The 10,648-nt window shown below is 41.2% G+C and overlaps 1 protein-coding gene across 1 annotated transcript; it reads right to left on the bottom strand.

Annotated features, from left to right (window-relative positions):
* Window positions 1-209: 209 nt before the first annotated feature.
* On the bottom strand, window positions 210-1,514 carry LOC137414726 (uncharacterized). The gene is made up of 2 exons (XM_078777269.1): window positions 951-1,514; window positions 210-785 (listed from the first exon to the last, which is right to left on the bottom strand). Exons 1-2 carry the CDS (start codon window positions 1,512-1,514, stop codon window positions 210-212), a joined length of 1,140 nt encoding a protein of 379 aa, XP_078633395.1.
* Between the last annotated feature and the right edge of the window lie 9,134 nt (window positions 1,515-10,648).

The raw sequence follows: 10,648 nt of genomic DNA, 5'->3' as shown, positions 1-10,648 counted from the left end.
TATATGTAATCAGTTGATGAAGCATGTTGCGTCGCAAAACAACGGACAAGACCAGAACTGAAAGACAAAAAGACGCGCTAGTGCATGCGTATAATTTAATGACTGGTCGAATTTGGTAGCGCATTAAGCAACTGATATCCTCATGATTCGACACGTCGCAGCTGGTGACCACACTGTGGTCATTTTTCTCTTGTTGCTCATTAATGAGGTCATTTAGTGTGGGTCCTCAAGTGTCCACGGCAGGTTGAAGCGTCACGGAATGATTTATCACAGAGACTGCACTTGTACGGCTTCTCCCCAGTGTGAATCCTCATGTGTACCTGGCAGTGTGTGTTCAGTCTGAATGATTTGCTGCACACACTGCACTTGTACGGCTTCTCCCCAGTATGGGTCCTAATGTGTTCCCGGCAGTCTGTATTCCGCCTGAATGAGTTATTACAAAAAGTACACTTATATGGCTTTTCCCCAGTATGGGTCCTCATGTGTATCTTGCGGTCTGTTATGCTGTTGAAAGATTTATTGCATACATCACACTTGTACGGCTTCTTCCCAGTGTGCGTCCTTGTATGTCGATTGCGGTATGACATGCTGCTGAAAGATTTATTGCACATATCGCATTTGTATGGCTTCTCACCAGTATGGGTCCTCATGTGAATCAGACATTCCGCATTAGAACGGAATAATTTATTACAGATGCTGCACTTGAACGACTTTTCTTCTGTATGAATCTTCATATGTTTCTTGCAGTTTGAGCTGTCACTGAACGATTTACTGCACACGGTGCACTCATATTGTGGCTTCTCTGCAGCATGTGTCCTCATGTGTCCCAGGCAGGCCGAGGACTGAATAAATGATTTATTGCACACGGTGCACTTGTAAGGCTTCTCCCCAGTATGGGTCCTCATGTGTCCCAGGCTGGTAGAGGAGTAAAGAAATGATTTGCTGCACACGGTGCACTTGTATGGCTTCTCCCCAGTGTGAATCCTCATATGCAATTGGCAGTTTGTCGACTGAAGAAATGATTTTTTGCACACGTTGCACTTGTATGGCTTCTCCCCAGTGTGTGTACGCATATGCGTCTGGCGGGTTGATTTCTGACTGAATGATTTATTGCAAAAAGTGCACTTAAACGGTTTCTCTCCGGTATGAATCCTCATGTGTGTCTGGTACAACGACTTCCATTTTAATGATTTATTACAGATAAGGCACTTGTATGGCTTTTCCCTAGGATGTGTCCTCATGTGTGCCCGGTAGAACGTGTTCTTATTAAATGATTTCTTGCAAACATGACACGTGTACGGTATTTCACCAATATGCATCCTCAGGTGATTCTGATAGGTTGAAATGCAACCGAATGATTGATTGCACACAATGCACCCTTGTATTTTTTCGGAAGTGGGAATCTTCATCTTTTCTTTTTGATTAATACGTTTCTGTTTATAATCCGTATTCTTCTTGTGTTGTTGTGAAGAATTTTCAGTGAACGTGACAGTATTCTTCGTAAACGACAACATCCTAACGATCGGCATCCGTTTCTCTGAAGATTGATCAGAAAAAAGAAACGACATTTGTCACAAGGATGTAAAAACATCAACGCATTTTTAAAACAGCCATGAATCAGAAAACGTACACTTTCATGAAGACTTCACCTGGAGGCCAATCAACATATTTTTTTGAGCAAACCATTTACTCTTGCAAATACTATAAACATGCAGGCGGGGAGAGAGGTACAAAAGTGGCATAGAATGAAAGTTTCCATGATAAAACTTTTTGATGAGACTTCAGTGAATGAGACGGATTAGTGTGGAAAACTTTACACAGGGAACCTTTGTGACCTTCACCCAAATCTAATCAATTCGTCGTCATAGACCCAACCAGCCCACCAAGTTTCGTCCGAATCCGTCCATTAACTTTGAGACACCGTGATATATTTATATTGTTACGTTTGTGGGGGGTAAGGATGAAATACCATAGAGGAGGTAGAACCGTGTAGATTAGCATGGACCGTGGACCGTGGACCGTGGACGCGAAGAAAGCCCATTTCGATGTAAATAAGCAGGGTAAACTTTGAGCTTAAGAGTGTTTATGTGTCACCACATGGAGGGTGGTTTTGTGCGAGTTAGATAGGGCTTAAGGATAATTCCCAGTATGTAATTGCCTCCTGTGATTTTCCCTTACGTTGTTTTTACATTCACTCAGCCAGCCATGCAAACGTGCGCTCCATTAAACCATGACAACCAACATAATGCCGACAGAGATCCGGACATTATGATCGGAAAGTAAACCCCACCCACCAACCAACGAAGGAACAAGGTCACATCCCCAGAGTGGGACGAGGGGCGTGGAAGCTATCGTGGCCGGCAAACCATGCCCAATTACATTGTTGCTATGTGATGGGAGTCCATAACGTGGACACGTTGAGTAGTTGCCACGCTTGACGCTTCGTCATTCGTCGAGCCCGACCATGGAGCGATGGGTGGAACAAGGCGATTGGTCGGGGTGACATCGGTGTGACGTCAGAGCGAGAAGGTTCGATAACGAAGAGGAAGAATCTGTTTTGCGCTCTCTCTGGTGCTGTTTCGTGGCGGACGGTCGCTCTGCTCGTGTGCACTCGGGAAGAGAACATTTGGAGCTTGAGGAGCCTTTGCCCGGTTGAAGGAAGGCCTCTTGTTTGACGCGGTGCTCTTCGGGGAGGTTGTGGTCGTGCTGTGCTTTCTGGTGAGGAGTGAGAGAGGAGGACGTCTTGCGCGCGTGATTGACCAGCGCCATTGTTCAGGCGCTTCGACGCGCGGTCCTCTCGTCGACCAACCTCACAAAAGTGCTCGTCGAGACCAGAGCTGAGTGCCATAAAAAGGGAACATATATTTTCTATTATCTTTCCCCAGTGTGTCTGTAATTGTGTCGGAGTGGAGGTGCCTCAACTCGAACAATAGTTTTTTTTACCTCAACATTCATTTTATTACTCCCGCCCGGGAGTAATGCATTCAATCGTGTCCACGCGTGTGTGTGCGTATGTGTATTTGTATGTTCGTGTGTTTGTGAACAAGATATCTGGAAAAGTTCTGAACGGATTTGGATGAAGGTTGGTGGGATAAATTGCCTTTGGGATAAGGAAGAATTGATTAGTTTTTGGTGAAGCTCAGGATATTATTCCGGATCCAGGAATTTTTTGAAGGATTTTTTACCATTGGAAGATAGGGCTCAGCAGCGGCCACCCACGGCGGGAGTATGCGCTCTACTGAGTGGCGTTCGAGTTTAGTTTGCATTTAATCCTCATTAAGCCCATTCTTCATTGCATTTCTTTGTCGTGCCTGTATATTCGTTTCTGTGTTTGTGGGGATCGGATAACCCCCCTCATGCTGATCAGCCCAGTTAAGGACCTCGTAACCTTTGGTCCCGCGTGCGCCATAAATTCGGTTGGACGCCTCGGGAGTAATAACGATCGGCTACCCGTCATCCTAGGGTGTTAACCCCGGGTAACACGACAATATATACATATATATACATGTATGACTATATGTATGTATAAAAATATATAATATATATATATATATATATATATATATTTTATGTAGAAGGCTCCAGGCACAGACTATGTCGTCCTCATCGAGGCCAGGCCAAATAAAAGAGCTGCATTGATAGAGAAAAGTAAAGAAGGAGAGAATAGTCTAAGAATTTTTGAGAAAGCAGAGAATCTGCTTTTTGAAAAGGGGAAGATCACAAGTGTTGGGAAAGACATGTGAAGGTAAAGAGTTCCAGAGTTTGGCAGTGGAGGGGAAGAAACAAACATCATAACGGCCCACCCTTGAGTTGCCAATGGCCACGTTATATATACATATATATACAGGGTGGTCCAGAAACCCTGGGCACATTTTGAAGAACAATACCTGCAACAAGCAACTAAGTTTATTATTGTTCTTTGGTGCAAAACAAAACTTGATTACTCGTTAAACAGTAATATACATGAAACAGATCAGTTCAAATGTTCAAACCGCACTCTGACATGCAGTTCTACATGTTTCAGTCGTTAAGGCAGCAGTCTCATTACGGATGAATTGTTTCACGTCTCTAAGGGTCGTAGGATTCCTCGTATATATATATATATATATATATATATATATATATATATATATATATATATATATATATATATATATATATATATATATATATATATATATATATATATATATATATATATATCATTTTTGGCCCAATTTTTCAATTATGAAGAATCACTTGAAAAACTAGATGGTATTCATAGAAGACTTACCCTGAGCAGTGAGCAGTCAACTTGGTGTGAGCCAACTATTCTATTTTTGAAGGGTTTTTTTTGATCCAATATGGGTGCCAAACCACATGAGCGATGACATCATAAATTTATATTCTCTAATATAATTGTTGTGTAGATCACACACGAAATTTCAAACTGATCAGACTAAGCGTTGTACTTGACGAATTATGACGTCATCATTAAGGCACCAATGACATCATCGATAACAACACTTATTCCCCATGTGGAGTTCTTTACAATGAGCCACGTTCCAATTTTTTTCCATGGAGCTGTTTGAGATATAGAGGGGTAACGTTTTTCCAAGATGGCGCCCATACCACGTGACCTATGACATCATAATTAACACTAAAATTCTACAGGTGGAGGCACTCCTTTGGTGAAAATTGTGCAATCGGACCAAGAATTGTAGAGAAAATAAATTCATCCTGATCGGATCAAGCATTGTACTTGTCAAATTATGATGTCATAATTAAGGTACTGATGACATAATCATTAACATATCTTATTCTCCATGGGGAGTACTTCACAATGCACCATGTTTCAGGTTTTTCCATGGAGTGGTTTTGGAGATATAGAGGTGCAACGTTTTTCGATTTTGCCAAGATGGAGCCTGCATCATGTGATGTATGATGTCATAATTATCATTAGAAAATTATACAGGAGGCGGCGTACCTATGGTACAAATTTAGTGTCCATCAGACCTAACTGTTGCAGAGGGGGAAAAAAAAAATTCATACTGATCAGATCAAGCATTGTTGTTGTGCCTGTACCACATGACCTATGACGTCATGATTATCATTAAAATATTCTAAAGGAGGAGGCGCAACATGGTGAAAATTTAGTGTCAATCGGACCAACGGTTGCTGAGAAAATGAATTTTTAAAATGCAGACACACCACACGTATGCATCTGAATGCTTAACCCCGCTTTTCGCTTCGCGAGCGCAGGGTAACTAGAAAGCATCTGAAAATGCAAAGCCCGCCCGCGTCCGTTTGTATTCAGACATCTTCTTCTTCTTCCATATGCTCAAAATAACAAAACAAGTAAAAAACTAGAACGCCACTCAGTAGAGCGCATACTCCTGCCGTGGCTCAAGTTGGAATAATACGTTTTGTTTAACATCCCCTCTCCCCAAAACAATAAATGAAAAGATAATTTATTTTGATATATCTCGGAATTAGAGGAGAAAAACATCATTTAAGAATAAGAATAAAAGCTTTAATGCAGTAAAACAGAAAAAAAAATTCCCCAAAGATTCCCCCAAAAAATTCCTGGATCCGGAATAATATCCTGAGCTTCACCAAAAACTAATCAATTCTTCCTTATCCCAAGGGCAATCATCCCACCAACTTTCATCCAAATCCGTTCAGAACTTTTCCAGATATCTTGTTCACAAACACACGAACATACGAACACACACACACACACACGGACGGACACGATCGAATGCATTACTCCCTGGCGGGAGTAATAAACCTGAACATCGCAGAGCCAGAATTATTTATTTGGTCTGGGAAGCCCATGCGAGGTTTCTTCTTCTTCAGCCTCTCACAACCCTGGGTGAATATACTGTGGGGGTTACCCCATTGGGACATAATCCACAGGCACGGGACATGGCGTCACAAAAGTTGGTGGCGGTGAAGTTCGTTTGGCACGGGCCCAGGAAGGATGTGCGCGACTTGGCCAACACCAGCGTCGAGTGTCAACGTTCGAAGGTGCATCGCCCCGAGCGATGGTATGACCAGGTTAACGTGGCCCTGGTGCCTTACGACGGGCCTTTCCGCGTTCTGGAGACCGGGGACAAGTCCTTCGTGGTCGACATCGGCGGCAAAGCGGACCACCTTTTGGTGGACCGCCTCAAGCCGGCTCACTTGGAAGGTGAACTTGGTTGGGGTTGAGTTGGCTCAACCCTCGGTTGATCAACGGTCAACCCTCGGTTGGCTCAACCCCCGAAAGCGGGCATTGCCCGTGCGAGTGAATTCTGGGGGGGCACATGTGGGGGTTACCCCATTGGGACATAATCCACAGGCACGGGACCAGTGGGGCTATTGATTGTATGGGCGTGGCGTGCGCTCGGTTGTTGGAGCCACGCCCCCTGAAGAGTGAGTGGTGTTATAAAAGATGCGTGAGTTCCGGTCTGTGTTAGTTCTGTTGAAATAAAGGAGCTCGGATCAAGCTAAGAAGTGTCTCGCCCTCTCGTTAACCGCAACTCCTACAATGCGATCTTTAAAAAAAAAAAGTTGGAATTTTGCCAAATCTGTTTTATGCGTTTGTTAATATACCTCAGCCATTGACAAATCTGGAATTATAATTTTATTTGAGGTTCAAATTAACCCAGGAGATTGTGTTAAACGATGCCTGCAAGTCTGTACATGTGATAAATAATTAATCGTCCACAGTCGAAGACTTCTTCTTCACGCAATAACAACTTCTAGCTTCCAGACCATACATCCAATCATCTTCAAATTTTGCACACTTGTTACTCTTCATGACTTCTACTACAGTATGAAGTTTCACGTCGATCAATGAAGTGGTTCAAGAGATATAAATGTTTTTCTTATTTGCGTTTAATTAACGATATCTGCTAAACCACATGACCTATCGCAAATTCCTAAATGACATTTTAGTAGACTGATATGCTGAACAGATCTGTGAAGTTTCCCCTCAATTGGATCACAAATGAGGGAGGAGCTAGGTTTTAAAGGTTTGTGCTTAAAAACGTCATAACTCTGAAACAATGTGATGCATGACGTCATGCTTGCTGACTCTTTTGTTCGTCATGGGTATGCGATTCTGCCTGCAAAGTTTGGCCTCGATCTGTTCAGGCGTTTTGGAGAAAATTGGATTTTAGTGTTTTTCACTCAAACAATATGGCGGCCGAACCACGTGACCTGTGATGTCATAATTACCATTAAAATATTACACAGACCGAGTCCCTCCTATGGTGAAAATTTGCTCTCAATCGGTCCAATTATTGTGGAGAAAATGGTTTTTAAAGGAAAACAGAAAAAAAAATCCCCACAAAAATTCCCAAAAAAATTTCCTGGATCCGGAATAATATCCTGAGCTTCACCAAAAACTAATCAATTCTTCCTTATCCCAAGGGCAATCATCCCACCAACTTTCATCCAAATCCGTTCAGAACTTTTCCAGATATCTTGTTCACACACACACACACACACACACACACACACACACACACACACACACACACACACACACACACACACACACACACACACACACGTGAATGCATTACTCCCTGGCGGGAGTAAGAACACAAAATGAAAATTGATGATTTCATGCAGCCTTGAGATTTAGATCTAAAAAAAACAAAAAAAAACAATCGGCTTGTAGGTTTTGATTGGTGAAATAACTAGTCAGTGACCCAATATGCAAATTCTAAAAATTTCAGGTCAATCGGATGAAAATTGATGATTTTATGTGATGCTGACCTTCGACCTTTTGACGAAATTATTAATTTGCCTTCTCCATATTATCATAATAAAGCTTTGGTGAAAAATTTATGAGAAAAACTCAAATGGTAAAAAAAGGAATGGCCTAGACAGAGAGACACACACAGAGACACACACAGAGACACACACAGAGACACACACAGAGACACACACACACACACACACACGAAGAAGAAAGAAGATGGCGGCCTAATGGAACTCAATCAAGTGCACAGAGTGATGACTGTAGGCTTAGCAGAGTAAATGAAAAACTCAACAGACTACTGAATACAATTTGTGTACAAGCATGAACACAACAAGGCAGAAAAGGTATCTCACTCACCTGGCAAAAAAATTCCAAATAAGGTCTGATTAAAATATGTCAGGCACCAAACCGAAACAGCAACGAATATAGCCCCAACGATTGCAAAAAGGACAAAATAACAATACAAGATGAATACCAGCAGATATATAGTGACAACCGGGAGAAAGACAAAAGAACAGGGAAATGTAAAAAAAAAGAGTTGGACAGATTGGAGATAGACAAATAAGGATCACTGGAAGGCTAAGAAGAGGTCAGCTCAACTGGGATGGAAAACTAATCATTATAAATGCCCAAGACCAAGGACACTACATGAATGGCTTTAAAAAGATGACAGGACTGAGTCAATCGGACAAGTGTAGTTTCTGCAAGGTGGAAACAGAAAGTACGAGCCACCTCCTATCAGGATATAAAAACCTCATGTCAGAGCAGATGTACACACAAAGGTACAACAAGGTATGTAGAGTAATCGACTGGCACATCTGCAGAAATTTCAATATCCCAGTTCCACAAAACTCATGGGAACATGAACCAAAAGCAATAATTGAAAACAAGGACATAATGCTCACATATGACCTGATGATTCCATCGACCGTGAACATAGAAAACAAAGCATTGCGACTGGATATAGTACTGAGGTACAAAAAAAGAAAAGCAGGCATTGCTGATTGAGATATCAGTACCCAGCGATTTTGGCCTAAATAATGTGGAAATCAAGAAAATGACCAAATACCAAGACCTCAATAATGAAGTGAAAAGATCCTGGAAGCTGAAGAGCACAAAAATTGTACCAGTGATAAAATTGGAGTAATGAGAATGATAAAGAAGAACCTTACAGAAATCTTAAAAACCATCCCTGGGAACATTGCCACAAACAAACTACAGTTGGAGGCGGCTGTACGGGGCTCAGTGACGATCCTGAAAAGAGCCCTGGAAGCAGCACCGAACCACTCTGCTCATCCATTTAAAATGTGTAAATACACTGCTGGCTGTTGAATTTTACATCATTCCACAAAATCGTCCATACCATTAGAAGTCCCTGCTATACACTTTTGCTGTCCGTAAAAGTAAGAGAAAACATAAAGGTTTTACAGCCAAATTCAAGATGAAAGTGTGTCATTTTACAGAAGAACACGGAAACAGAGAGGCTGGTCAGTGGTCATGTATTTGATTTATGAAAGACGGTCGATTATTTACCCGGATCTTAAATAGATTTGGAATTATATATATATATATATATATATATATATATATATATATATATATATATATATACTAGCTTGCGTCGTTACTGAGGAACGAGCTTATTTTAGCTGAGGCTAATGACTGTACCTGAGTTGCTGTGTTGTCATGATTTACACCAATCATAATACAAACAATTACTTTGCACAAATGTATTTGTTGTGTTTGTGATATTACATTTTTATAGGCAATTTAGGTTGAAGATTTAGGTTGAATGTTTTTTTTTTCAAGAAAGAACCCCTCAGCACACACATTGGGGAGGGGTAGGTGCAGACTGGAAGTTTGGGACGATTACACCTCACCACCACGTAATTCAAAACACCGCACCACCACGTAATTCAAAACACCGCACCACCACATAATTCAAAACACCTCACCACCACGTAATTCAAAACACCGCACCACCACGTAATTCAAAACACCTCACCACCAAGTAATTCAAAACACCTCACCACCAAGTAATTTAAAACACCTCACAGCCATAAAACACGCAATAAAAACACCTCACCACCACAAAATTAAAAACACCTCACCACCACGAAATTGAAAACACCTCACAGCCATCAAACACGTAATAAAAACACCTCACAGCCATAAAACACGTAATAAAAACACCTCATAGCCATAAAACCCTTAATTAAAACACCTCACAGCCATAAAACACGTAATCAAAAAACACCTCACCACCACGAAATTAAAAACAACTCACAGCCATAAAACACGTAATAAAAACACACCGCCACAAAATTAAAAACACCTCACAGCCATAAAGCACGTAATAAAAACACCTCACAGCCATAAAACACGAAATAAAAACACACCGCCACGAAATTCAAAACAACTCACAGCCATAAAACACGTAATAAAAACACCTCACAGCCATAAAACACGTAATAAAAACACACCGCCACAAAATTAAAAACACCTCACAGCCATAAAACACGTAATAAAAACACCTCACAGCCATAAAACACGTAATAAAAACACCTCACAGCCATAAAACACGTAATAAAAACACCTCACAGCCATAAAACACGTAATAAAAACACCTCACAGCCATAAAACACGTAATAAAAACACCTCACAGCCATAAAACACGTAATAAAAACACCTCACCACCACAAAATTAAAAACACCTCACAGCCATAAAGTACGTAATAAAACACCTCACCACCACATAATTAAAACACCTCACCACCACGTAATTATAAATACCTCACTACCACGTAAATCAAAACACCTCACCACCATGTGATTTAAAAACACCTCACCACCATGTGATTTAAAAACACCTCACCACCACGTCATTTAAAAACACCTCACCACCACATAATT

Source organism: Myxine glutinosa, chromosome 5 (genome assembly GCF_964187855.1).
Source record: "Myxine glutinosa chromosome 5, kmMyxGlut1.1, whole genome shotgun sequence".
NCBI lineage: Eukaryota > Metazoa > Chordata > Myxini > Myxiniformes > Myxinidae > Myxine > Myxine glutinosa.
Note: the sequence above shows the minus strand (reverse complement) of the source record. Positions and strands in the feature narration are given on the sequence as shown.